The sequence below is a fragment of the Lachancea lanzarotensis genome, scaffold LALA0S11 (assembly GCF_000938715.1).
Source record: "Lachancea lanzarotensis genome assembly LALA0, scaffold LALA0S11, whole genome shotgun sequence".
In the NCBI taxonomy this organism is placed as follows: Eukaryota; Fungi; Ascomycota; class Saccharomycetes; order Saccharomycetales; family Saccharomycetaceae; genus Lachancea; species Lachancea lanzarotensis.
In genome coordinates, this window is record NW_019212889.1 from 347,384 (window position 1) to 374,403 (window position 27,020).

Consider the following 27,020-nt stretch of genomic DNA (forward strand, 5'->3'; position numbering starts at 1 on the left):
CTGTTCTGATTGTGACGGTCAAGAGTACCACAGGGGATTTGAAGCAAGCAAAACGGTAATTTGTTGCTGCTAGCGCTTTGTATCGGGCTGTTGAGAATGGCGTTCAAACCCAAGAAGAAAGGAGGGACTGAGTCTTCGAGCTTTATGGAGCGTATTGCGAAAAGATTGAGAACGCTATTGGTGGACTCGCGTCGCAAAAGGACTCAGGTTTTCTCGTTTGGTTGTATAGTAGTGGGATTATTGGTGATATATTTGATGCAGGGTCTTGTTTTGCATAAGAATAAGCAAGATTCGCATTATCCACAGATACATGGCCATTACACAGAAGAGATCAGTTCAACACAACCTTTGATTTTCCCTCCAATTGAACACGCAGATCGTCTTAAACAATTGAACCTTAGAAATCTTCATATGCTGCGGATCGACTTGGATGGAAACAAAAAATACGTGCTGAAAGAAGATGATAAGCCTACAACCGATAAAGAACGTAAAGAAATTACAGATGACTTTGAGCTTGTGAAACGAGAGTATCTAGACCATGGTAAGAGGGTATTTAGCAAAGGTTCAGACTCACCTGAAGTTGTAGTCGTCACGCTGGTGGACTTTGACCAACATGACGCCGATACACTTATTCCAGTGGTTCAAAACAGAGTTGACTACGCACAGAGACATCGGTACGGTGTATACGTGCGGTGGGCCCAGGAGTTTATCCCCACGATCGATGATCAGGATTTGACGAAATCGTATGAGTTTCTCAAGCCTTTGATGATGCGTGCCGCAATGCATGCGTTTCCTAAGGCCAAATACTTTTGGTTTTTGGATCAGCACGCGCTGATCATGCGTATGGATCTGTCACTGCAGGCCCAGTTGTTGGATCGGAAAATCTTGGAACTTGCCGTGCTGAAAAACGTTCCTGTCGTGAAGGGCTCTAACATCAAAAGTTACAACCATTTTGTCCCAGATCAGGCCGAGGTCATCATCCCACTGACAAACGACGGCCAATTGGACTCGAATTCTTTCATCGTCAAAGCCGGCCTCTACGGTAAAGCATTCATGGACTATCTGGGCGATCCGCTGGTGCGCGACTATTCCTGGCCGTCTTTCTCTGCGAGCATTGGGCACGCTTTGCAATGGCACCCGAGCTTTCTAGCTAAAGCCGCTTTGGTGGTTCCCAGGACCATTGCCAGCGTATACGATCCTACCAAGTCCATCACGGAAAAGGCAAATATCGATGACTTTCACTACACCCAAGGCGATTTTGTCGCCTTGTTCAACGGTTGTCAAGAAAGAGATTCGTGCGCTAGCAATTTGGGTCTGCTCTACCCACAAATTCAGAAATAAAAAGCTACATTCTGGCATGAACCTCTAAAACCATGCATCCTTTTTCGATCAACGAAGTGAAAGATAGAGTTATTACGCATCTACCCACCAGAGAGTCACCATGTACAGAATGCTCGATGGCGAGAACAAGGCTAAGGGCGCGCGTACCGAGCTGACCGAACTACTTGTAACTCTAAAGAAGCGCGTTAGGTAGTATATATATTTTACTTCACTAAATCAGATTCTCCACGTGCTAAATCCATAGTGAATAGTCTCAAGGGCGACCACTGACAACACATTGAAAGTTTTCGTCCCATCGACGATCAAATTGTAGTCTATTTCGCTTGACGACGCGAAACTTGGTTTTTACCTGTCCTCTTTACGCGTTTATTCATTATTCTATACCAGTACGCGTAAATTGAAGCTAAATTCAGAAAAACTACACGAAAAGTTCACCGCTACAGATGCGAAAAAAGTACCAACCAGACGGAAGGGAAACAAGGTTGGTGAGAGCAGTTCTAGCCGAAGATGCCTGCAGTAAAAATATTCAGTATCGAGCGAAGCTTAGCGCTGCGCATAGCTTTTGTTGTAGTTGGTACTAGCACAGTTTTCACTATCTAGTTGTACTTTATAGTTCACTTCGAAATAGCGAAGTGAAGAGAACAGAAGCGATTGAGGAGGGCCTATGATGGATTCGAGAATGGGATTGTTGGTGAACTCCGAAGACGAACATGTGTCTCTCTTAACGCAGCTGCAGCGTTTGCTGGAGCCTCGTCAGATGGATGCCACCACATCAAATACATCCAGTTGTGACCCGTTGAGCAAACTTCTGCAACAATCCGCTGCGTTGAGTGCTACGTGCAGAAAAGTGCTGCAAAAACATACGGGTGTAGCTCAGCAGCAGCAGCTGCTTCGCTCAGTATCGGATTATAGCAGCGTGTTTACCAGCTGGCTGGAAGACCACGAAGTGCAACACTCTTATTCCACGCTTCTCGAGCAATCAGTGACGCTCATCTTCGAAACCAATGAAGCCGTCCTTCTGCGGCGCTTTTCACCAATATCGGAGTTCACCAGGCTCTTGTTGGCCTTGGTTCGTCGATTGCAAGAGATGGCCTCAATGTGCATGCCACCAAATAAAAAAGTCCTGTCCATCACCAGATCGTTTGAGGAACGATTTTTGTTGCAATGGAACCGTGTGGACTCCAACTCTTTCCGATATGACGACGTGAAACCTCTGACAAGTCTCATTCATGGTCATATTGGTGCACCATTGGTGGATGCTGCCAAATCTACTGAAAGAGGCTACTTCAAACTTTCAGCACCCGTATTGGAACACCACAACCGTCTAGTGGAGCTTTTCCAATTGAGCACTGGAGAACTAGGCATATTTATAGTGAGTTCAGGACAACTTTCACCGATGTCTGTGGATCAGGTTTCGCAGCTTGTTCTCGTTAGCCGGAATTTGAAGTCCGTGCAGCTGGGCAGAACTCTACTTTTCCCACCTCTCAGACAGAATGATCTCCAAATTGTTTCTACAAGTTCTAACGGTATCGAGCTGAAGGCCAACACAGAAAATGGTGTCAAGCTCACACTAGTTGCCCTAAGTCCTGCGCAATGGAATAACAATTGGAGGTCGTATTTTGAAATGATGTTCCGTGAGATCACTTCGGAAGTGTTCATGCCGTCAGAGCCACAAGTCTCCAGTCTATCACCGTCGACCGAGTCAAGGCATTCGCTACAAAACTTCAGGCTCAAGCACAAAAAGCTGTCGTCCCTTCGTCCGAACGATAACGCTGGTCTCGGGTTCAATCCAATGGATACCTCTCCACAGCCGAGCAAAGTTGTCGATGGACGCAATGTTTCCCAGTTGCATAAGTCTAAACCTTTAGATGGTTCTCTGGTATCTCTGGTCTCCTCCCTCCATCCACTAGAGGATTTGGACGACTTTGGGTGCGAGTCGTTACTTAGACTGGATCAGGACATCAACATGCAGGGATCTCCAATATCACACTGTGAACCGCGCGTCAGCGTGGAAAATTTCAAAAGGATAAATTCTGAGTCGTCAGTGTCAAAAGAGGAAGTTTCCTCTGGCGAATACGCGGAAGACGGTGAAAGCATTGTATCGTCTGTGGATGACCAGAAAAGCGAGGGACCTTTTGATTTGAGTTCCGAATTTCATCGGCCACAGTTGATTAAAAGGAAATCATCATCACTATTGAGCATCTTCAGCTCTAATAAAGCTAAGTCCTCATCCAAATTGTCAAAGGGTACGCCGCTAGACTTCCCATCCGGTAACTCGACTGCAAGTCTATTGAAACTGCCCAGACCGCAATCACCCGCAGATGAAACCCCAATAACATTTCGCCAGGACGAGTTTTGCTCGTTACCGGCCGAAATTGATGTTAATGAAGGCTTCCAAATCTGCAACCACAGCGTCAAGGTCTCATATTGGTCTTCCAACAGGTGGGAGTCGATATCCTCAAAGTCTTTGTCTTTCAAGCTTCACGAAACTACCGACGGTAGGGTCGTGAGCATACTGTGCAGCGCAACAGATAACGGACTAATAAAATTGTGCGCCCTTGTGACACCGGACTGGAAGGTCACTAGACCTGCCGCTCAGGATGTTCAACTTAGAATCCCTAGCTCCAGCTCTCTTGTCTCAATTCTACCCAGCGGTTCTACTGTCATCAGCCTGAGATGTCAACAGATCGACAAACTGATGAACACATTGCATCACTGCATCAGACAGAATCTTCCTTCGCGAATTCGAGCCTCAAACACTTCAGGCACACTGTCCACCACCTCATCTACATTCAGTGGACTTGATAAATCTGTGACACGCTCGGATACAAACTCTACCGGGTTATCATCGATTGCACAGGACATCTTCAGTCGCTACAAGGACCAAACCGTATCCCTTTTACTGTTGTCCAACGTTAAAGTCCGACTTCATTACAGAAATGGCAAGGCAGGGTGGGAAATCAAGGATAAAGGTTTACTGGGGTTGTATTCTCAGGAACTGCGAGGCCATGTTATAGGCATGAAATTCGATGTCATAATGGGCAACGCTAAGAAGCAAGAGTTCGTTAGTAAGATCAATGACATTAAAAGTATTGGGCGTACTGGAATCGCATTGGTTCACGAGGAGAGTGATTACCTGGTAGAGTTCAGGAACCAGATTGTCGCGAACGAAGTCTTCAGACTAATTTCGTGCCTGATATAATGTGTCATTGACTATAAACTATGTACAAAGAGCCTTTTTAATGCACAGCAGATTTCAATCGCGGTAGGCCACCAAAGCCGCGGCATTGATGTTCCTTCTTATGTCCCGATAATCCACGTCGTGAGTGTCCTCGACCTCTCCCCACCTTTCGATCTGATAGACGGTCTCTAAAGTTGCACAATGGGCAAGTTCTTCCATCGTAAAGAAAAGTTCCGGACTTGGAGAGTGGGCTTTGTTTCGGAGCAGCAGAAGTCCACATATGAATGACTTGGCGGTAAGGACGGTTTTCTCAAAAACCGCCAAATCCCACATCGACAAAGATCTCAAGTATTTGAGCGCCGCTTCTCTTGTCTTTTCGGATTGTGCGTTGCCTCTAAGCCCGTGCATGTCGGCGTCTAAGATTTGAATAGCGATAGGCTCATTTGCAACGCTAGACAGGAAAGTCTCCGCGGCTTTGATCAACGGAAGATACAGTTTGTCCTGAGCCGTTCTAAGAGCGCCTTCAAACTCAGACTTTGGTGAAAAACACAGTAATGTGTCTGTGTCAAGATACCGAAGTAGAGTACGGGATATTTCTTCTCTATCTGCGCCGATTTTGGCCACGAGTTCTGCGTCGGCATCCGGTTTGGAGGCGTATTCCAAATCAATGCACCGGGAGACCAAAGACGTTACGGGTAAAGAATGAGGTTTGATCGATAAAGATGCTAAATTTGACCATTCATGCTGTAAAGCTAGGCCTAGAAGTCTGCGATCGCGTGGGATCGTCATATTGTTGCCCAAAGGCGTTCTGACAGGTTTATTGTCGAGTTTGAGTGTGACGTCGTTACCATTTTCCTCGATAGAAACCACATTCCAGAACTTCTGCATAGTCTTCGACACTCTATTCGTTTCTGTTTGCAAGTTATTTTCGACGCTCGAGTCAATCCCAAGAGCGGTGCTTTGAGCGTAAAACCTCCTAGTCTTGAATCCACCGCATAGATTGCCAGATTTGTATAAAAGTCTTCTAGTTCCTATTCTCAACATCTTTTAAAAACTGACTACCTACTCACACAATAGTCTAAGAGCGATACAGACCAACCGAAACTTGAGCTGAAGAATACAAAGTATAGGGCCGATTTTCCGGACCAGTTAAAGCTGATTTCTTCACTTGTTATCAAAGATCGATGAGTTAGGTGACGATTGTCAGAATTCGATGTCAATATATTAATGTTCTGCATGCATGTCAAATATCAACTCAATATTCAAGATTTGATCAAGCCTGGCGAAAGTTGACAGACGTTGACCATTTTAACAGCTTGTTGGGCCAATCTTGATCTTATCAGAATTAAGAGCATGTCACAAAATATTGTACAAGAAATGGCCGCTTCTCTGCGGTCAAATAAAGCCCAATTGGAGGTAGTAAATGTTCAGTTGTCACAGCTCGACAGACAAAAAAAACTGGCAAAGCTGACGGCGCAAGAGCTTGAATCGTATCCCGTTGGGAAAGTCTGGAGGTCGTGTGGGAAAGCGTTTGTGCTGCAAGATAGGTCTACATATACTGGAGATCTGGCGAGCGACGAAAAAGTGGTAGAAGATCAATTGAAGGCATTGAAGATCAAGCAGAATTACTTGCAGACTACCGTGGATAACACGTTAGACAATCTCAAACGTGTTATGGAACAGAAATGAATAGGTCTAGGGGGTTCGAAGGTGGAGTGTGGACGGATGGGGATATTGATAATTTATACATATACACAACGTATTCGAATGTGTCTGGGTGTGTAAGGCTGCTCTTTCAGACCGCACTATAGCCACCTCTTTGCGCAGAAGACGAAGAGGACCGTCCAAGAACTTTCGATACCACTTCTTTGGTGAATTGCGGCAAAGAAGACGCAAGGCTTGATGACCGCTCCAAAAACTCCTCGCGGAATTCACGCAAGTTGCCACCCCGGGTGCTCATGTACGATGTAGCAAGCAGATATATAAGCGCGAACAACAAAGCATAGGCTATGAGCCATAGAAACCAGGATCCAATGCTGGTGCCCTTTTTATCGTGGTCCGGCTTTGGATCTTTTCTGTCATCATCTTTGTTATCCCCGTCTTTCTTGCCATCGTCCTTTTTCTTGAGACATCCAGCGTCTCCCTCCACCACTAGCTGCACTTTCTTTTCCTGCCACGTCACAGACGTCACGGTGTTGGAACCTTTATCGGACGCACATACAAACGTTATTTCTGCATCGATTGAGTTGCTCCCCCATTTAGCGTCTTTGAGTTCCACCACAAGATCCCCGTTGTAGTTTTCACTTACCCCACTGGATACAGACTCTGGGAAATCAATCAATTGCGTAAGAATGGGCTTATCGGGATCATCATTTAAAGTGACTTTGGTTGTCCCGCATAAAACGTCATTGTCCTTACAGCCTTCAGGAGGCGTTTCAGAGCTTTCCTGGCATATATTGATCCACCAATCTTCAATTGTGCTGCTCGGAGGCGTATCTCTGGTGGTTTGATGTGAAATACTGTACTTGTCAACGTTGTATTTCTCAAGGAGTTTGTTGTGAGAGCATTGGAAACCGAAAACTGCCCGAGCCAGGACTGAGGCTGCTGCGAGTTGAACAGCTAATTTCATCTCGAAAAAAAAGACGAGAATATGCGAACGATGAAATTACAAAGAAGCTTCGCCAGATGTGATGGGGAAAGCCGTCGATTGGTGTTCTGGATAACACATTTAGGTTTGACATTTACATATAACGAACGTCTTGGATATCTTTAATTTAGGAATACTTCATTCGTATCTAGTGATATATCTATAGACTTGAATATCGCGGTGGGAGTTTATTCGATAGAGAGGGCTTCAATGGCCAAGAGTTGGACTTTGATTGTTCACATCTAATTCAGCTCAACAAATGGTCTTCAACCCTGTTTCCTTTATGTTCTACTACCTCGTTACACGGTAATACGAATTATAGAAAATGCGACACTGTCACTTTGAACGCTTGTGACGCACATCGATCTGACAATAAGTGTCGGGCGTGTTTTGATCATATCATCCTCCTCTTATTTTGTTACAATGACCGACAAAAGGCTACTGTATCTCTTACTTAATCGAAAACAGTTCCATGGCGCCGTTTTTTTTCGCAAACGCAGAAGTTTACTGCGAAACCGCATAGTTCGAGATCAAATGCATTTTCAAAAAAACTTTCACTATAGTTACAGTACTCTCGCTCTTGCAGGATCTTTTCCTTGTTCCCGTACAACCTCCCCATACCTTTTGTTCAAAACCCATACTCCGCTCCTTCATTCTCTACAGTAAGGGCTCATCGTCTTATACTTCATCATTAACACCGATTAAAGCCAATTTCTATCTCGTTGGACTGCTTTTCCTCCACCCATACATCTTACTTCAAAATATATAAAAATAATTTGAAAAATAAAAATATGTATTTTTGCGAATCTAATCTTGGAATTTTTGTTTGCGTCCCTTTTTGTTATGAAACTTGTTGTCCAAACCGAGCAGGAACCAAGCCCAGTGCGTAGTCAGAGCCTCCAGTACCAATGTCCAGCACGGCTGGGCAGTCCGCCAGCACCAGTCTCCCTCTAGCGGTCTCGTCAGCCAGTGCCACGCCGCGCCAGGACCTCTGCCTAGCTTCCAGCCTGGCTCCTAACCTCTAGCCAGGGGCTCTCTACTCTGTCCACAGGGCGTGTAGCAGCTAGGATCGTGAAATTTACCAAAACTTCTAAAATTTGGCAAATCATCACCAAGTAGACCCTCAGTTTACAGCTATCTCCAGAAATCAACGAAACAATGGCTAGATACGGTGCTACTTCTACCAACCCAGCCAAGTCGGCTGCTGCCCGTGGTTCTTACTTGCGTGTTTCTTTCAAGAACACCCGTGAGACTGCTCAGGCCATCAACGGATGGGGTTTGGAGAGAGCTCAAAAATACTTGGAACAAGTCTTGGACCACCAAAGAGCCATCCCATTCAGAAGATTCAACTCCTCGATCGGTAGAACCGCCCAGGGTAAGGAGTTCGGTGTCACCAAGGCCAGATGGCCAGCCAAGTCTGTCAAGTTCGTCCAGGACTTGTTGCAGAACGCTGCTGCCAACGCTGAAGTATGTTAAAGTGATACGATAACGCAAGAAAGGGAAAATGAAAGGGACAGAGAGACAGACAATAAAGTCTGGACATATACTCGGAGAAGAGCGTATTTTACCACGATTGTGGTGAAACTCATGGTTTGTTGCAAAACAATCACAGACTAAAAATCACTCTCCTTCTCCTTTCTTATATTCCACCGAATTTTGACGATTCATCTTACTAACACACTCAACAGTCTAAGGGTTTGGACTCCACCAAGCTTTTCGTTTCTCACATCCAGGTCAACAAGGCCCCAAAGCAGAGAAGAAGAACTTTCAGAGCTCACGGTAGAATCAACAAATACGAATCTTCTCCATCTCACATCGAGCTTGTCCTAACCGAAAAGGAGGAAGCCGTCGAGAAAGCTGCCGAAAAGAAGGTTGTCAGATTGTCTTCCAGACAAAGAGGTAGATTGGCCGAACAGAAGCGTATTTCCGCTTAAATTCTGAACCAACGGTTATAAACTCAAAGATAGCACCTCTACATCACCATTAACACTTCTGTATAATCTAACGCAAGAAAAAAATTGTGCCGTTACTTTCCTGATTGACTGACCAAGTGGAGTCAGTCAGTCTTATGTGTAGATTAGCTGCGGAGCGAGCTGTATTCACCGGTGTTTAAAACTCGGCCTTTCTTGTCTGTACACCCATGACTTGATTTGGCGAACGTCTTACACAGTGACTTAGATCGGACTTCTCAACTGACAGATTCAAAAATTCCGTAACTAGCAAATTCTATATTTTTACACTCTGCTCTACTAACTTTTCGCCTCCGCCAAGACTCGTTGCGTAAATGCACGTTACCAGTACCAGGCCATGTAGACCTAGACAGTACAGCATAAATACAATTCTGGTTGTCTTGTTAGCCAGCACCACCTTCGCAAAATTCAGAAATAGCTGTTCTAAAGGTGAAAGCCCCTTTTTCTTCATCCTATCCAGCTCTTTTTGTTTGAAGTCGGCTATTGGATGGAGAGATTCGTTGTAATTTTGGGAATAGTCCAGTAGATCCTCTGTAACCGCACCTTTAGACCCATAAGATGACAGAAACCTTATGCGCTCGTACATTTTGGCGTTATCGGCTTTGAGCTTGCCAAGTTCCGCGCGCAACTGTCCGTCATTAACGTTCGTTTGACGCAACTTCTTTTCCAACTCCGTGGTCTTGGCACGTAGCCTATCTCTTTGCTGTGTTAACATCCGTAAGACGGTTGAACTCCCACTCTCTATAGGTTTGATGTCTGTGTCCTCCGGAATGCCAATAATCGAGCTTGTCGGTGAAAGCTTTCCGCCATACCGCGTAGAGGTTCCAACACGGTTCATTTGTCGCGTCACACCTGACATCATACTTGCCGTGTCATTTATAGTACTGATGTTATCCATCCGCTCCAAGTCCGATTCTAACTGCACATTGACCTTCTCTAACTGTTTCAGCTGCTCTATCAGCTTCAAGTTTTCTTTTCGCACTGTAGAGGACTCTTTCTCCATCCCACCAAATTTGCCACGAAGCTCGGCCAAATTGCCTTGAAGTTTCTTATTCGCTTTCAACAATGTTGAATCCACACTGGTTCCATCCTCGTCTGACGCTCCAAATTCAATTTTCTTGAGTGCTGTCAATTCCCGTTTGATAGCTTCGTAATCTCCATAGACATTAAGTTTCCGAGCCTTTTTTGCCAATTCGTCCTGTACCAAAAGTAACTGCTGTTCTAGTGAATCCATGCGAGTTTCTTTGTCCTTGATATTTGTTTCTAGCAATTTATGTTCGTGAGCAAGGGAGGCGCTCAGTAGAGCGTTTTCCGACTCTAATTCATTAATCTTCAAATTTCGGGCGTCCTTTTCTAATGCTTGCTCTTCCTCACTAGTAGCTTTCGCCAATTGGCCACTTAAATCTTCGTTCCTTTTCTCGAGGTCCAAAATTCGGGCTTGTGAAGACTGCACCTCTTGTAGCAGTAACTGCTGTTCAGCAGATTGACGTTCTGTAGGACCTTTGTGTGAATCTCCATTTCCATCGACTGTTTGTGTTAGCTTACTTTCCAAGATTTTGTTGGTGTCTTTGCTCGTTTCTAGTTGGCGTGTTAACTCCTTCTCGCGTTCCTTCCAATTCCTTTCTTTCTCAAGAAACTGCGAGCTCAGTTCTTGCTCCTTGGCCGCAAGTCTTTTAGATAAAGTCTTTGCGGAATTTTGTTCAAGGTCCAGAAGCCTGGCACGTACTTTGTCGTAATCGGCCCTTTTCGAGATTTGGTTTTCCAAATCCTCAATTTTACCCTTTAAAGTCTTGATGTCATCTGCACTCTGGGTTTGCTGTACTGACATTTCAAGAAGAGGGTATGGATCAGGAGTTTCTGATAGTTTCGAATACAGGCTCAACACTAGCTCTTCTGCAACCTTTGATCGAGATGTCAAACTGTCCACCTCCTGCTGATAACTTTTGATTATTTTGTTCACCTGTCCTAGCTTCTCTCCTTCCTCGAGCCTCTTAAACTGCTTGGTCTCTGAAGCCAGAGCCCTTCTCGAGTTCAATGACTTAGACTCAAGCTCTTTAGCTGTTAACACACCTTCGTCCAGCAGCCGTTGTAGCTCCGTAAAGCCCGCTTTCGACCATACTTCAACAGCATGCTGGAACACCGTATCGTCCAGCATACCTCAATTCTAGTTAGGAAGCTTTAAACGAGACTGTTACTTCAAAATGTTGTTACGTTCCTTCTAAGTGATGAGGTGTTCCTCTACACAGGTGTAGTGAACAGGCTCTTATTATTATGGATCAACTTATACGTAATTAGTTTTAACAACCCATGAAAGATGAAAACCCTGGCATCAATCTTCAAACGGCTTCTGATCCCGATAAGACTTACTTCAGCATCTTTGAATTATTTTCAGCTTCATGTTGATGTAGATTTGTTGATCTCAGCGATTCTTTAGACTTGTTTTGATTGAAAGTTGTTGAAAATCTAACTATTCACGTAATTGTTGCCAACACGACGAGACACCATCGAGAACTATATTCACGTACGCTATATGCCAAATTCAGCTAATCGTATCAAGCATCTCTCGATGTCGAACAGCCCAGGGTTTAGTGTTTGGAATTAGAGGAGGCACGATTTTATGTTCTTGATTTTATGTAATTGGAAAGCATTAAAGGATGAACCAACGCGGAACACACATTACATCAAGTTTTTAGGATTGCTTTAAAGCGGTTATTTATTAGTGATACAATAAGTTATGTTCTTACACATAATGATTATCTCTCTTGATGAACCTGAAAATGTGCCGAAAGTGCGAAATCTGACATCCACGATGCAGAAGTGACGTATTATGTGCACTGAAGCTGATATTAAATGCAGATTGGCTTACCAGGTAGTGCGTAGAACTCGTTGCTCGTAATGTGCTTTCCAATCTTTGAAACGGACGCACCCCGCCTTAGAGGACTAACCGGACCAATACCGGTACGCCTGAGGGGCATCGACGGACACGGGTTTAACAAACGGGTCTTTCGTTAAGTCATCGTCAGACTTTCGCCCCTGACTGTGCGGCGTGCCATCCGAAACGGGCGTTGAAGACATGCCTTTCCCGAGGCTTGTCCTAGCGGGTTCCGTTTGTAGCTCTTTGAGGTCGTTGAAATGTGCTTGCAGCTTCATTTTGTCATCGAAATCGTCAAGGCACTGTTGCAGTTTGGCATTAATAGCGTTTGAGTGCTTTGCCAACGATAGCCTTTGTATGAAAGTGTCCTCTTGTTGCTTTTGGATAGCCTTTTTCTCCATCTCCAATGATTTTTCCATTGTTGCCAGCACTTGAAGTTTTAAACCAACCTTTTTTAATTGAAGTTGAATCATCTCGTTCGCCAGTGCGTTCATATGTCTTTCTTCGTTAGTAGCAAAAACGTGTGATCTGGCACCGAGTGTTGCTAGAGCAAGCTCACTGCCTTCTTTGATGTAGCTGCCGGCCTCGGGGCTTGTCTCTTTCTCGCTGTCTGGTTTTATCGAATCTATTGCTCGATCAGTCATCTTTTTCACCATATTTGGATCTACCAAGCCCACCAAAAATGCTATAGTGGACATGACGGGATTGTCAGCTTTTGAAAAAGGTAAATGTGGTGCATATTTCAAAGGACCCAGTTCATCGCTAATGTTGGATTGTAAAAATGGGTCTTCGATGGGTAGTTGCAGAAACCTCAGTATGCATTGTTCTGCAGTTTTATTACCAACGAAGTGGGCAACTCTTTGCCAATCACTTTTATGTTTTTGCAACCCCTGCAAAAGTTTTTCAAGATCCTCTTTCGACCAGTCTTTATCCGCGGTTTCCAAAATGTTAGGCCTTTGAAGCTTTACTTTGGGGCCCAATGGCTCAGAACTACCTTCCAGCTTCCTCTTCTTGTCATCCCCGATTTGTGAATTGGTTTCACTTGGTTTTGTTTCTTCCGAATGCATTACCCCAGGGCTTGGATCTATCTGATGCATGAGTTTCTTTAGACGTGAAAGGTCTGGAATTTGTATAGCAGGCTTATAACTTTCAAATGGGAAAAGCCCACGAGGAGCGTCATGCTTTGTCGTGAAATCTCCGGTGAAAGGTGGTTCCACTTGCTTGGGCTTGATCTTGGCATCGACTTGATAGTTGATTAAACCCCATTTAGTAAGAAATTTGTGGATTCTAAGGATGGCGCCAGCGTCACCGCATAAACTCCGCCTCGCTGCAGTCATTGTGAGAAACTCATTAGGATTCAAGCGGTAAGAATTGACCATAAAATTACGGTACTTGACGTAGACTTGAGGCGTTTTGGATGGAATCCGGTTTGTGAAAAACTCTGGTAAAGATTGCTTTTCAACGGAATGAATTTTTTGTAGATGGAACCAGCGCGCATACGACGGTATGACAATATCATGAGATTGTGGTGTGGCCAGATCTGCAGGCTTTGCGGTCGATGCTTTACCAGTTATTTCTGTTGTGATGCTATGCTGGAGCCCATGTGAACTTTCAACTTTGACGGCTGAACTTGAGAGGGGATGTTCCGTGCCGGGGTTTAAGTGATGGTCTTCTTGGCCATAGTCTGCATTTGCAGATTCCACTTTTCCTTCTTGTGCATAATCTGTACTTTCCATAGGCTTCTTTGTTGCCACTTTAACGCTGTTTTTGACACCTGGCTCGATCGAGGATTCGACATATGTCTCATCTTTCCGTTCATCATCCCTTTCGAACGGTAGCGGTTGTTCGCTTGATTGGTCGTTCTCATCTACGTCAGCACTATTCTCTTCATGTGTTTTTTTGTGATCTTCAAGGTGCCCTTCAATGTACTCTTGATTCACTTTCGGTTCTGCTTCCTGTTCTTCAACCTGTTCTTCTTGCGGTTCTTCTACATGTTCCTCTTTCGGCTCTTGTCTCTGTTCCTCTTCCGGTCCTTCGATCATTTCTTCTTCCTGCTCCTCTTTCCCTTCTTGGTCCTGCTCTACTTCTGGTTCTAGTTCTTCTCGGTTGAACGAAGTTGCACTATTCTCCATTGATTTTGAAGCACTGCTTTTAAGTTCTTGCGTAGTTATTTCGAGTTCCCGATCTTTAGTTTCTTCATTCTCAACGTCCTCGTTGCTTGTTATCGCCTGCTCATCTTCTGCGGTCCTTGAGTTTGGGTCTGGTTTGGATAAGTCTTCGGAAAGATTTGTATCGGTATGAGAGAACTCAGGACGAAGAGAATCGAGAGCCGGTCCCTCAGGGAAATGAGCGCCTTTTGGGGCCTTGACGGTAGAATCTTGTTTCTTGTCTACCACCGTTTGCGGTTCATCTTGACCGTTAGTATCGTCGACCGCGAATTCGTCGTGGTTTTCGTGGATTCCGCCAACAAGGTCGCGAGCACTTGATTCTAAACCTTCCGAATCTTGTTTGAAAGCTTCCTCCATGGTCATTGATGAACAAGTGATCTTTTCTGGCAGCCAAACGGCAAGTCTTGTGTCCGCTGTTGGCATTCGAATAGTATCGATATTTGGGTAGGTTGATATTTCGAACTTTTCACTATTTGGTATTCGTGGATGGTGATATATGTTTTCAATTGTTTACGATCAACTTTTTGACAGTGAGAGTTCAATGCCAGAAGCTGGGGAGTTGTATTCGAGTTGGCTAGCGTTTTGTTAAATTCATAATCAAATTAGAGTTTGAGATGCATTGTGTTACGTTTTTGTCGTAAAGGATTATGCTGCATTTGGGGTTTTGACGGGAGCAAAAGCCTCGCGTCATTGTGAAATTACTTAAAGTTAGATACATGGCTCACCCAAACGATATAGGTAATTGAAGTCTGGGTTATTAGATGCGAGAAACGATTTTTAAGAGTTCGTTGATCATTGTGATCACTCTGTACTAATCTGTCATTCCATAAGTTGGCAATTTGAGGTTGATTGTCCACGAGTGAGGAAAGTTTGGACCCTGGATGGCAGTTGAAAAGCTCTTCATCATGCAAGCCTTTTCATTGTCATATTTCGCATTAAAAACATCCGAATAGTGTACTTTTCGATCCTCTAGACATAGTCCTGAGAGTTTAGAGAGATTTCAGATCACTTTATCTTATTGCGTCGCTGCACGTGACACGAGCTTTTTACATTAGCTGAATTCTAAGACAATCCGTCAAGATTAGCAGGATAAGTCTTGGTATAGGTGTTTATTAATGGAAGCAGTACACACGGCTCCACAACACATGCACTTCTCTTTCCTGAATAAAAAAACAGTTTTTGCCATTACTATTGAAAATATTGTTTTCCACCCGGAAACTTCTCACCTCGTGAGAGTCGGCTACTAAAATTCAAGTTACTGACCCAAGGTATACGCAGAATTACCGAAATACTCTTGCTCATGTCGAAAGAAAAATCCCAGATCTCAGATCTGGGGTCACGTGATATACTCGTATCAAACGACCAGTGTTTCTTCTTTTCACCTTCAATCAACTGAACCACCCCCAGTCCATCAAAACTTGCTCAACCTAAGCTCCTTGCCATCAGTCTCGATACCACCAAGTACAACTTGACACATACTCTCTCTCTGTCTCTCTTTCTCTCTCACTCTAACTCCCCGTACGTGATGACTCCTCTCGAGGCTTTCCCCCAGATCAGCAATCAACTTTAACTATATGCTATATTTAATCAAGCCTCTCTAAAAAACAAGCATTCTTTCATCAACTTTGACCAACAAGAAAAATCCAAAATCATAAAAAATACAAGGACTTGTCCCATTAGAAACAATCCTCGATGCGTCTGAGTTTGTTGTTGGCTTTTTTGGTATCGTTTGCAGTCGCAGACATAGCTTTGGACAAGCCAGGATCGGGCCTAACTTTTACTGCCAGCGGTGGTACAGTTTCTATTCCAGTGGAGTTTTCCGATAATGGGAAACAACCAACTTTGGATAAGTTCAAATACTACGTTTTTTCGCTTTGTTACGGTGGTAATGGTGTTACTAGCGATGATTTCACGTGTATCAACGGAAATAAGGTTGAACCAAGTGATTTGACAAAAAACGGAGATCTGTATACTTCGACAGCTACTTTCGATAGCACAGCGGCGAAAAACGGTCAGTATTTCTTGCAAATTTACGGCTACATCAGTGGGGATGGTGCCGCCACGTTCTCAAGTACACAGTACTCGGCCCGTTTCCTTCTGAGCTCGATGCAAGGTACCGTAGGAACCACTCTTACAACAACGTCGCAGCCAGTAAATCAGGTAGCATACAATACAGGCACTCAAGGTACGGGCATTGATTCTGCATCCTTCAGCATTCCGTACACAGAACAAACCGGAAGCACGCGGTACGCTCCCATGCAAATGCAGCCCACAGGTTCCGTAACGGCCACGACGTGGACCAGAAGATTCCCCACAAGTGCAGTGACCATGTATTCTACTTTCAACCCTTCCATGCAACAGGCCAGTACCCTTACACCCGGTTGGTCTTATAAAATTACAAGTGCCGTAAATTGGGCTACTCCTCAACCATATCCAACGCAAAACAACGGCTGGTACGATCCCAAGTCTAGACAGACGTTGACCACAAGGAAAATCAACCTGAAACAGTGGAAAGGTACAGGATTCGAGACAAATTCTTGAATAGATGGGGATGGTAAGAAATCGGCGTGGAGACGCACGATATTCAATCAGAAAGAAAAATAGAACACACACGCGCAAATTGGTAAAATATATCATAGGTAAAAGAAAATGCATTTACAGATAATCGTAAAACAGGAAACGACTTTTCCATTCAAAAACAATAGAGATTAACATGCATGTTTTTGCTTGCCTCTCTGCAACATCGCACAGAGGTTTTTTAGATGAGGTCCTTGGTGGGCGACACAAGCCTAAGTCAATTCCGGGAACTTGCTTGCAAGTTGCTGGAGTGCCACCACTCCGGCTACACTTATCGTTTCGCCTGGTGGGAATACACATTTGACAGAATCCAGTACCAAGAATCCAACGTCACCGGAGTCATTACTGCGGCACACAAACTCGTACCATTCTTGCACCTCGTAATTCACACTTGTAGAGGTTCTCACGTTTGTAAGACTCACCATTTCGCCACCAGTGGTCGGGCTCGCTATGATAATCTGGTCGCGTTGAGGCTGCGCTGTGACTTGTCCTATTATGCGGAAAACGGGAGAAGAAAGCTGGCCCAGTTGCTGGGGATCGACACGGGGCGTTAGACTCGACATGTTATGACGTGTTCAAGAGGTGGAAATAGGGTGAAATAGTACAGCTCGTAAGACGTTGTGTGCTTTCTTATGAAGCTTTAAAAGTTCAGATGAATCGCGTAATCTGTTGTAATTCATTATAACTTTATATTAATATAACCTGTAACGCGTCGCTTATGTAATCATTTATTACATGTGACTTTAGTCACGTGACCTTTCTTTTCCAATCGTTAGAACTAAACTCGCATTATTTAGCGTCAATTGCTAGATGGCTCTCAAACGGATAAGGGTGTGTGCAACGGGATCGGAAACGCCATCACACTCGTGTAGAAGACCCGATAAATTGCGCTCGTTCACATGGTATGAAGCTTCTTTTTCTTTGTGGATGCGAACTTTCACCAAAACAGAAACGCTTGTACGGAGCCCACAAATAGCACGGTATTTGTGCTCCTCTGCATGTCAAGGTCTTTTCTTCATCTTCTTTGACGTTTGCAGTTGTCTTCAAAAATATTGGCACGTGACTGCTTTCTACAGAGCTTTTTTTATGTCCGTCGTTTTTTGCCGACGTCGTTTCTCGAACGGGTATGTGAATTACCTGTTTGGGATTAGGGGTCTACGAGATTACGTAGTGTTAGATTACCTTGGGAACTATATATAAATGCCAAGAGATATGGAATCCATATACGTGAAGAAAGTGCGATTGAGAACGCCAACAGCTGTTTGTTTCTAGCCTTACTTGAGAACTGCTGGTTATTTGCCATCCGTGTAAGCCTTTTTCGACAGCCGCTGCATCTACTGTCGAGAAAAAAAACCGGTGGAATTGACGCAATGGACGCTAAATACGAGCCGTTACAGGGCTCTCGGCTTCAAAATCATCGATTTAGCAACATTAAGAAATTAACGGCGTTGCTAAGCGCAGGTTTAGCCTTCTCTTCTTTAATTTGGTACGCTGGGTCCTCGAGGAACGTGACCTCGGCAGATTCCGTGAGATGTGGGAGCATCGAGCCGGTGAGCCCAGATTTCGACAAGTCGATCGAACTGATCTTCAGAGACCCAGATTTCCGCCAAAAGTCTCTCGAAAGATTCAGCGGTGCGATTAGAGTTCCTACAGAAATCCAAGACACCAACCCACAACCAGGGGATGACTTGGACTACTACAAAACGTTTTTCAAATTTCACGATTACCTAGAGGACACTTTCCCACTGGTTCACCAGCATTTGAAGCGCGAAAAGGTCAATTCAGTTGCACTGTTGTACACCTGGAACGGTTCAGACCCGTCCCTGGAACCCTTGCTGCTGACTGCTCACCAAGATGTCGTACCCGTGAACCCAACAACGGTTGATGACTGGACATATCCACCTTTTTCGGGCCATTATGACAACGAAACCGATTTTGTGTGGGGTCGTGGGTCTGTAGACTGCAAGAATCTGTTGATCGGAGAATTAGAGGCCGTTGAACAGCTTTTGAAGGATGATTTCAAGCCACAGAGAAGCGTTATTCTTGCCTTTGGGTTTGACGAAGAGTCGTCCGGATTGCTCGGTGCACACGACCTCGGTGAGTTTTTGTACGAAAGGTATGGTGACAACGGAATTTACGCTATTGTGGACGAAGGCGGTGGAATTGTTCCTATCGATAAAAACGTTTATGTCGCGGCTCCAATTACTGCTGAAAAGGGCTACGTAGACGTCGAAATTATCGTGCACGGTACTGGCGGTCACTCTTCTGTGCCACCGGATCACACTACCATTGGAGTTGCAGCAAGCTTGATTACTTTGCTGGAGTCCAATCCGTTCGATCCGACTTTTACCGCAGAAAATCCATTCTACGGTTTCTTGACGTGTGCTGCCGAACATAATTCGCAACTTCCAAAAGACTGGAAAAAGGCCATCTTGGATGCACCTTTTGACACCAAGCAAAGACACAAATTGATCAGTCTTGTCAGTGCTGAGAGGCCGCTGCGTGATTTGCTAAGAACCTCCCAGGCCGTTGACATCGTCAAAGGTGGTATCAAGGCAAACGCCTTGCCAGAAGTAACCTCCTTTCTAGTCAACCACCGTATCGATATCAACTCCTCAGTCAAGGAGACTCTAGAAAGGGACCTGGGTTTCGTTAAGAAAATAGCTGAGGAGTTTAACTATGGTGTAGTCTTCGAGGGTCAGGAAGTAATTCCTTCCACTAATCTTGGTTATATCGAGGTTCTTTCCCAAAAGACTCTAGAGCCAGCACCCCGCAGTCCGGTGTCAGGCTCAAAGGTGTGGGACCTTTTTGCTGGTACTATCCAAAATGTTTTCAAAAATGGTCATTTCAAGGACGAGCCTGACACTGAATTTTATGTTACGGAGTCCCTGATATCCGGAAACACAGACACCAGGTACTACTGGCGTTTGACTGAAAATATTTACCGATTCCAGGCTGTCATCGTTGATGAAAACTTGATGCGCACAATACACTCAGTGAACGAACACATTTCTCTGTCGTCACATTTGTCAACCGTTGCCTTCATCTATGAGTATATCATAAACGTTAATGAGAAAGCGTAATCACAATTGGACTAAGTAGACTTTAAATAGAACAACACAGTCTAGTAAACTGTTGAGATATGAACGTCTGGTGGTATTTTTATCATTGGTTTGTCTCACTGAGCCTTGTTTGAATTTTGGCGGTGATGTTGTCAAAGTTGGCATCTGTTGACATAAACATGAAATGACAAAACAAGAACGAAGGGAACCTTACCTATAATACTTAAAATAGCTGTACTTGTCCCTTACCGGTCAATTGCCTGACAGATTAGGGACTATTATTGATGTTACTTACGACTGCGATGTCGGAAACCAGCATTTTCGTCTCTGTCTGTGAACTCAGTTCGCATCACAGTCGAAGTCCCAAATGAAGAACAGGGACGACTTGGAACTTCGAAAAACTTTCTCGAGCGTCGGACTCTCCTGAAAATACAACGAACGTTAGTGTGATTGTAACTCCGAGAAGACAAGCTTTGGCAGCCCTTAGAGTATTGAGCAAGTTCTGATTTGCGTGGCTCGAATGCTCTCGGTGTGCAAATGGAAGCTTCTCTTCATTGCGACCCAGTCACTTTTCTTGAAAGTCCGAAGCTTTGTCTTCCATCACATTTCTGGCACTACCATAGTCTGACGACGAGGACGGACCTTCTGAGTGATATGAAACCCGCCCCGTTTGAACAGTTGGGTCGGATGGGTCGTTAAAATGGAGATCATCATCAAAACTGATCGGCGCCATGGGTTGTACCATGTAGGATAAACTTTCCAAATCATCTATTTTACCACCTTTCCCCCGTATTCTTTCCTTGCGAACCCTTTCATGAGGCAGCACATAATCAATAATAAAATGAGATGGCGAAGTAGGTGTGGTGGCCTCGAATTCGTAGGATTCACCATCAGAGAAACCTTTTGAGGATTTCATCACACTAGTGCCATCAGAGGAACTACCAGGACCACCATTGTTCTTGAAAGTCTCTTGATCGCTGCGGACAAAGTAGGAAAGCTTAGACCTGCGCTTCTGACTCCTCGCTTCCAAACGTTGCGAAATAACATCCATCAATGGTCCTAAACCTAAGCATCTGGCGCAATCTGCGTACATTTTGAGCGCATCTGTACCGAGTCCAAAAACAACAAAGACTAGATAAGACATCAAGATGTACAGCCAAACGCTGTAAAGTGGTTTCTTGATATCGAGGCGTACCACTGTATTCCATGACGATTTGTCGTGAATCGCTTGAAAATTGTAACCACTGCTTAGTTCTTGTAGTTCGGCCACAAATGAATAGAAAGAGAAGGGGAACATAACCAAAATGATCAAAACGCAGAACATGAGAAGTCGTGCAAATCGTGCCAAATTCAAGCCACTGTTGGTGCAGTGAAGAATGTCCCTGACATCTTTACGTTTCTGGTAGAAAACGTGAAGCAGTAATATCGCGTAAACAAATCCAACAAACGACCATGCAAACATCCACATGGTATAAACCACCACGGTTTCCCACGTTGGTACAAGCAGATTTTGGCACCCATTGTACCTAAAAATTATAAATCTGTAAACCTGGACCACGTATGATAGTCCCATAACGGCGATGGGTGTGATTAAACTGAAGCATAGATCTGTCCGTAACTTGCGCCACGACTTGGGCTCTGGAAGAACGCTGTCTGCTTTCAAAATGGTGTGTAAATTGAAGGCGATATTAGCTACAGAACAGGATAATCCCACATTGGCTCCGACTTGCAGCTTCGTCATCAGGTCACACCAGCCGTAACCTGCCCATTTTTGAGCAAAATCAGAGCCGCCCCAAATTGCAGCATCAACTATGAGCTTGATGTCCATTATTATAAGCCAGACGATCAAAATGATAGCTGGCGTATTACGAGTCTTTGAATGCCATGCTAGCGGTGGAAAAAGCAGAACAAGGGCTACGACACCCAAACCAAGAATTGTAGAGGAATAGTTCATTGATTAAAAAGCGAGTTAGCTGAAATCAATATTTTGAACCATAAGTCAAGCTGATCTACCACCAAGACTAATCAGATCGAGGCAGGGGTATTTATGTGTCTTTAGCTCCCATCGTTTTCATGGTTTGAGGTTCAACTCAATGACACTCGAGAGGCTCAAATAGACCCTTGAAACAAGTGTGTGGTAACTCTGCTTTACTTCTGGAGATCAATGAAGTCAGTTCCTTCCTGTTTAGTTCACCAATGAGTAAGAATTGGACACACACGTCAGTTTAGGACAGAGTGATAATTCAAGGAAGGCCCGAGTACTAAATCCGAGTACGAGACTCAAGAGTTTAAAGGCTAACCACGGCAAAGACAGGCTCTTCGAGTAATGGCCTTAGTAGAAAGCGCTAGTTTGTCTTTACCATCTAAAACTTGCGATTTTTCGAAACGTATATCTCTAGTTGTATTTTGTCTTCCGTAATTTCAGAATAAGACTGTATGGGCAACGCTTGTCAGGAAAGTGAAGGCGTAGAACCACAATTTTCCGGGTCCTTTTTCAAATAGGGCATAGGCGTTGGACTTAGAAGTAGTAGATGGCGCAGTGGCAGATATGGTGGCCAGCTTGGTGCTATAGCTCTCATCTTGGTTGTAGGAAGATAGCAGGTTGTTTAAAGTGTCGGCACTGATGGTTTGGTCGAAAGAAGTGTTATTCGAAACGAAAACCACAGTGTTCCCGGTGGAGTCGAATACCACACCACCCTGCATACTACCCGAGGTGTTCCTGGAAATGTAGCCACCAGCCTGGATACCGGTTCCTAAATCTTCGATGCCCTGGAATGTGTGGAACGTGGAGTACAGATGATTTCTCTCAGTTCCGTTCATGACTTCGAAAATATCGAATTCTCCGCATCCGCTGGCCCAGCACGAACAGTTGGCGTTCGTAGGGTACTGCGAGGTCCTTGGGATTTGGTCGTTTAGCAACCAAATGGCTGGCATGTCGTAGTATTTAAAGCTCGATCCGTTGTTTTGAGTTTCAGTGGGCATTTCGAAATCGAACAGGAACATCTTGGTGTCGGCTTCGAAACCGTGGAAAGCAGGAATGCCTTTCCGGTAAACACCACACGAGTTCTTTGTGCTCGATTTAGGGCAGCTAACGTTCGAGAAAATAGTGTACTCTTGGTCGGATTTGATCAAATTATCGTTAGCAAGATAGGCAGCGGTCTTGGACGACGAAACACCATCAGAACCTGCAAAAGTGAGTGCCTGTCCAAGCACTGGCGAGTCCGTGCCAGCTTTGGTCAAAAATGTAACGTTTTCGCCCGTTTGACTACTAGCGTCGAAATATGCCACTCGATTCCAGCTCGAGGAGTTGTCTGTGTTGCCCACTGTGAACGACGAAGCATTGTAGAATGCAAACTTATTGAGTTTCAAAGGTCCACGGAAATGCACAGAGACTGCCTCGGAAATAGGGGCACTCGAGCCAGAAAACCAATCCTTGGATCCTACAGAACATGAACATTTATCAGTGTCTGGGTTTTTGATAGACGTTACTGGTGTGTAAGAACCCGTAAAACCGACATTACTAAACTCAACTTTTTGGAATGCCTGGACATTATCGGCAGCTGCTGAAAGCTGAAAAAGCCCGGCAGCTGCGATGAACACATTCTGGAGCTGCATTTTCAAAGAATTTCGAACTTTCTCAACGAAAAAGGGCTCAAAATTGACCGTGAAAAAAGAATGTTAAGAAACTGCAGTTCTCTATCCTAAGTTAAACCACTGATATGTGTGATTTAAAACAATCCAATGAGTGCTGTGTGGCTACCTTTGGAGTCAGTGAGTGCCAACTTATAAAAGGTAGTTTCGAGGTTTTCGTCGTATGCTTCTTTTTATAGGTTTTCTGGGCTAATTTATCATGTGTGCAGGAATTTGGCCAAGCCTCGAGCTTCGATCACTTTATCATTTACTGTCACTTAGTAGAATGATATTTTTCAGTTGCCAAGCTCGAACCGGAGTTCATGGTTTTCTGGGCATTTTTCTACTAGAGCGAAACGTCAAAACCAAAAACAGGATTACCGTTATGTAGCACACCGAGGATAAACCAGCCCTAAGAGCCCAATTGAGGCGAAACTTGTAAAGTTTGGTATGCCATTGTATAACATCACTAGCGACGGAGTGAATGTAGTCACTCCTGGCGCTGGCCAAAATTTGGCTCAAACGGGCAGTGTTGGGTCTTGAGCGCGATAGAGGAGTGTCCAATCGATTGGGTGGTGGGCTAGAATCATTTTTGTTATTTTCGTTTGGTAATATTCTTTTATCCGGCGAAACCTCTTTGGCTTTGCAGATACATTTACGATGCATCTCCAGTTCAAACAACGTAGGCTGCTCGTCATCCGTTATTGGTGGCAGTTCGAAGTCATGCGGTACTGCGAAGCAGGTATACGCAAAAATTGCAACTACCAAAATCCAACAGACCGGGAAGATAAATCCGGCAAAAAATAGTCGAGGCATCCAGAATTGAGTTTTTTCGCACAATAGACAGCTTTTACACTGACAAGAATAAGTTTTCGTATACTCTTCGAATGGCGGAAGTGCGTATTCAACTACCGTGAGAGATTCTGTAGCCGACATTGTTTGCCGCAGCGATCGAAATAAAGGTTCACACGAGAACTCTGTTAAAATTTACTACAAGTCCTCTTTCTTGCCACGTTATTGACGCAAAGCATAGAATCAGCCCAGCATTTTATATCAGAAATACTAGTCTTTAGACCCTTCAATAATGTCTCGCATTGTCCATCAAAAGTGCCAGCATAAGTAAAATGTCAGCGTCAGCATAAAATAAAATTACCGTTTTGGAAAGCACCAATACCAAAACCAGTTTTGAGCCCCTGGCGGAAATCCAGTTTCGATACAGTGCTTCTTGAAACCCCGACAAAGCTTGTCAATTACCTTCTTAGTACTACACAATATTGTAGTATAAACATTGTATTCCTGATTACTTTTATGTGCTGCTAAATGTGCTCGAAATATTTACAAAAGAGCCTGACGCGACCTCGATGGAAACGACTGAGTGCATCAGGTTTGCTGCATCTTCCGCCTCGCATACCTCTCCGAAAACTTCTCCATATAAATTTTTGTGAACTCCCGCACCTTGATTCGTTTCTCTTTACTCAATTCCGCAGGAGGATGCCTAGTTTGATCTTTTTTCACTTCCTTATTGGAAAGTATCTTCGCTATGTCGCGAGCACATTCTTTGATATGCTCCTTTCCCAAGTCCTTTTCATAGTGCCGGACCATGTTAGGAACAACGGAAGCGAAAAGTTTATTCCACTTGTGCATCAGATGCTCACCTTTTGTCTGCTGCAACCTTCTCTGTTTCCGTTGCTGCTCTTCTTCTTCCCTCTTCATTTTGTCTATTTTCTCTTGCTCTTTTTGTTGGTTCACTTCCGCAATGATTTTCCTTAGCTCTGTCTTTTTCTGATCTTCCAATTCCATCTTTAGTTTCAACTGTCGCATCTCTTCGTTTTTGAGCCTCTCTATCTCTTTTTGCTGGTACTCCATCCTCTGCTTCTTCTTCTTTTCGTATTCCTCAGCATCGAAAACACGTTTTTTCTTGTTGGCAGAGCCGTTCGCGGCTATGTCAGGAGTAGTATTCCGACCGGGTTTCCTTGCACCGTTGAAAGTTTTGCTTGCCCCGTTCGGTGGTTGATGTAATTTAGTCTGCTGCTGCGCATTGTAATAGACCGGTTTCCCATTCTCGTGGATCAGCTCCCAGCCTGGAGGCAACCTGATTCTTCGCAGATCTGTCTTCATGATTGAAATGTTTTCCGAAACGTCTTTCTTCGTGATGCGTTTATAGGTTTCGAAAGAATTCCATTTTTGTAAAAGAGCCTCACAGATATCGTAGAGACGCGGTTCGCACTTTAGTTCTTCTACTTTGTTCCCGATTTGAGACGCCAAGATACCATTTTTTGTTGTTTTTGGGAGGCAATCCAAATAATGCAGTATATCCAGCTGGAACTCTGCATCTTCGTGAAAAGTTGTGAGGAGCTTACTAAAGCACCTGTATCCATGCAGTTTGATAATCTGGTAATGCAGGTCTTGGTCTGTGGTGAGTAGAATCCGTTCCGTTAACCTCCTTATGATGAGGATGTCATCTGCCTGCAGCAAAACACTCATTACTTTAGACACTTCATCAAAACGCTCACAAGGAGTTAAATCCAAAGACTGAACAAAGTCAACGTTGACATTATTGATCTCGCTTTTGACAATTTTTTCGCCTTTCGCTTTCATCATTTTGATCCACTTTTTCTCCACTGCGGGGACCACACCTAAGGCATCTGCATAGTTCTGTGGAAGGAGAGAGGCAGCATCGGTCTGAGTTTTGCCTCCCAGAAAGCCAATGCAATTTGGCTCATCACAATAGCATGGCTGAGCAGTAGCGCCGTAGCGATCGACATTATAATCAAATGTGATTTCTTCGCCTTTGGCAATACTACGATGTGCAAAGATTCCCATTCGTAGCTTGCCTGCAACATCCCATTTATTAACGTATGCGTTGGGGTTACAGGAGTGGTTGCAAAACCTGGCGAGAGAGCCCTTCTTGGTGGCATCTATGAACTCACCCGCTTGCAGCATCATAAAATAGAAGTGTTTCAGTTTTTGATGATCATAGTCTACCATACGTTCTCTGAACTTATCTTCCGGTATTACTTCCCCAGTGTACTCGTATATGAAGTGATTGGCAGCGATGTCACAATCAGCTCTCACTCCATAGCCCTTTTTCTCCGTCCGAAAGACCGAAATCTTTGCGTACTGTCGTCTTTGAAACCTTTGATTCTGGCATTCGTAACCGCAGGATCCACATAGTTCATTTACGCACTCAATCAAAGTCAATCTGTTGATGCAGTCGGAATCCTCCCCACAGGCTCTGTTCTCTCCGTCCACACGGTCCTCATAGCAATCACACTCGATATAGTCGTGAGATTTTGAGTTTCCGAGGTCTTTAAGTGCGTAAAGACAGCGTTTCAATTCCGTAAATGTTGTCAAAGCTTCCGGAGTCTTGTCATCCTCCATCTCGAAAGTTCGCGGCTGAGCGACGCTAGAGACACCAAAATCATCAGATTTTTTGGGCGAAGACGAACGTGATGATACCATGTTACCGTATCTCTTGAAACTAGACTGACGATCCACAAAGACAGAGTGCTGATGCTGTAGTTTGACGTTATTCAAATATTGGTGAAGGTCGATGCTCTCTCAAATATCGA

General features: G+C 44.3%; 15 protein-coding genes across 15 annotated transcripts; 6 read left to right on the plus strand and 9 right to left on the minus strand.

Annotated features, from left to right (window-relative positions):
* Window positions 1-96: 96 nt before the first annotated feature.
* On the plus strand, window positions 97-1,341 carry MNN11 (LALA0S11e03708g1_1; the record flags this gene model as incomplete). Its single annotated transcript, XM_022775258.1, has 1 exon — window positions 97-1,341. The coding sequence occupies one exon, from the start codon at window positions 97-99 to the stop codon at window positions 1,339-1,341; it is 1,245 nt and encodes a 414-aa protein (XP_022630627.1).
* A 667-nt stretch (window positions 1,342-2,008) lies between these two features.
* RBH1 (LALA0S11e03730g1_1) lies at window positions 2,009-4,543 on the plus strand (the record flags this gene model as incomplete). Its single annotated transcript, XM_022775259.1, has 1 exon — window positions 2,009-4,543. One exon carries the CDS (start codon window positions 2,009-2,011, stop codon window positions 4,541-4,543), a length of 2,535 nt encoding a protein of 844 aa, XP_022630628.1.
* A 54-nt stretch (window positions 4,544-4,597) lies between these two features.
* ATP12 (LALA0S11e03752g1_1) lies at window positions 4,598-5,566 on the minus strand (the record flags this gene model as incomplete). The annotated part of the gene is made up of 1 exon (XM_022775260.1): window positions 4,598-5,566. One exon carries the CDS (start codon window positions 5,564-5,566, stop codon window positions 4,598-4,600), a length of 969 nt encoding a protein of 322 aa, XP_022630629.1.
* Window positions 5,567-5,875: 309 nt separating this feature from the next.
* PFD1 (LALA0S11e03774g1_1) lies at window positions 5,876-6,211 on the plus strand (the record flags this gene model as incomplete). The annotated part of the gene is made up of 1 exon (XM_022775261.1): window positions 5,876-6,211. One exon carries the CDS (start codon window positions 5,876-5,878, stop codon window positions 6,209-6,211), a length of 336 nt encoding a protein of 111 aa, XP_022630630.1.
* A 106-nt stretch (window positions 6,212-6,317) lies between these two features.
* ATG27 (LALA0S11e03796g1_1) lies at window positions 6,318-7,151 on the minus strand (the record flags this gene model as incomplete). Its single annotated transcript, XM_022775262.1, has 1 exon — window positions 6,318-7,151. One exon carries the CDS (start codon window positions 7,149-7,151, stop codon window positions 6,318-6,320), a length of 834 nt encoding a protein of 277 aa, XP_022630631.1.
* A 1,176-nt stretch (window positions 7,152-8,327) lies between these two features.
* RPL17B (LALA0S11e03818g1_1) lies at window positions 8,328-9,103 on the plus strand (the record flags this gene model as incomplete). The annotated part of the gene is made up of 2 exons (XM_022775263.1): window positions 8,328-8,636; window positions 8,858-9,103. 2 exons carry the CDS (start codon window positions 8,328-8,330, stop codon window positions 9,101-9,103), a joined length of 555 nt encoding a protein of 184 aa, XP_022630632.1.
* Window positions 9,104-9,395: 292 nt separating this feature from the next.
* On the minus strand, window positions 9,396-11,294 carry COY1 (LALA0S11e03840g1_1; the record flags this gene model as incomplete). The annotated part of the gene is made up of 1 exon (XM_022775264.1): window positions 9,396-11,294. The coding sequence occupies one exon, from the start codon at window positions 11,292-11,294 to the stop codon at window positions 9,396-9,398; it is 1,899 nt and encodes a 632-aa protein (XP_022630633.1).
* A 785-nt stretch (window positions 11,295-12,079) lies between these two features.
* On the minus strand, window positions 12,080-14,602 carry SWI3 (LALA0S11e03862g1_1; the record flags this gene model as incomplete). Its single annotated transcript, XM_022775265.1, has 1 exon — window positions 12,080-14,602. The coding sequence occupies one exon, from the start codon at window positions 14,600-14,602 to the stop codon at window positions 12,080-12,082; it is 2,523 nt and encodes an 840-aa protein (XP_022630634.1).
* Window positions 14,603-15,871: 1,269 nt separating this feature from the next.
* Window positions 15,872-16,720, plus strand: KRE9 (LALA0S11e03884g1_1; the record flags this gene model as incomplete). The annotated part of the gene is made up of 1 exon (XM_022775267.1): window positions 15,872-16,720. One exon carries the CDS (start codon window positions 15,872-15,874, stop codon window positions 16,718-16,720), a length of 849 nt encoding a protein of 282 aa, XP_022630635.1.
* Window positions 16,721-16,968: 248 nt separating this feature from the next.
* On the minus strand, window positions 16,969-17,319 carry RFA3 (LALA0S11e03906g1_1; the record flags this gene model as incomplete). The annotated part of the gene is made up of 1 exon (XM_022775268.1): window positions 16,969-17,319. One exon carries the CDS (start codon window positions 17,317-17,319, stop codon window positions 16,969-16,971), a length of 351 nt encoding a protein of 116 aa, XP_022630636.1.
* Window positions 17,320-18,126: 807 nt separating this feature from the next.
* CPS1 (LALA0S11e03928g1_1) lies at window positions 18,127-19,839 on the plus strand (the record flags this gene model as incomplete). Its single annotated transcript, XM_022775269.1, has 1 exon — window positions 18,127-19,839. One exon carries the CDS (start codon window positions 18,127-18,129, stop codon window positions 19,837-19,839), a length of 1,713 nt encoding a protein of 570 aa, XP_022630637.1.
* Window positions 19,840-20,383: 544 nt separating this feature from the next.
* On the minus strand, window positions 20,384-21,772 carry STE3 (LALA0S11e03950g1_1; the record flags this gene model as incomplete). Its single annotated transcript, XM_022775270.1, has 1 exon — window positions 20,384-21,772. The coding sequence occupies one exon, from the start codon at window positions 21,770-21,772 to the stop codon at window positions 20,384-20,386; it is 1,389 nt and encodes a 462-aa protein (XP_022630638.1).
* A 467-nt stretch (window positions 21,773-22,239) lies between these two features.
* TOH1 (LALA0S11e03972g1_1) lies at window positions 22,240-23,433 on the minus strand (the record flags this gene model as incomplete). Its single annotated transcript, XM_022775271.1, has 1 exon — window positions 22,240-23,433. The coding sequence occupies one exon, from the start codon at window positions 23,431-23,433 to the stop codon at window positions 22,240-22,242; it is 1,194 nt and encodes a 397-aa protein (XP_022630639.1).
* A 336-nt stretch (window positions 23,434-23,769) lies between these two features.
* Window positions 23,770-24,384, minus strand: ASG7 (LALA0S11e03994g1_1; the record flags this gene model as incomplete). The annotated part of the gene is made up of 1 exon (XM_022775272.1): window positions 23,770-24,384. One exon carries the CDS (start codon window positions 24,382-24,384, stop codon window positions 23,770-23,772), a length of 615 nt encoding a protein of 204 aa, XP_022630640.1.
* A 444-nt stretch (window positions 24,385-24,828) lies between these two features.
* Window positions 24,829-26,910, minus strand: SET2 (LALA0S11e04016g1_1; the record flags this gene model as incomplete). Its single annotated transcript, XM_022775273.1, has 1 exon — window positions 24,829-26,910. One exon carries the CDS (start codon window positions 26,908-26,910, stop codon window positions 24,829-24,831), a length of 2,082 nt encoding a protein of 693 aa, XP_022630641.1.
* Between the last annotated feature and the right edge of the window lie 110 nt (window positions 26,911-27,020).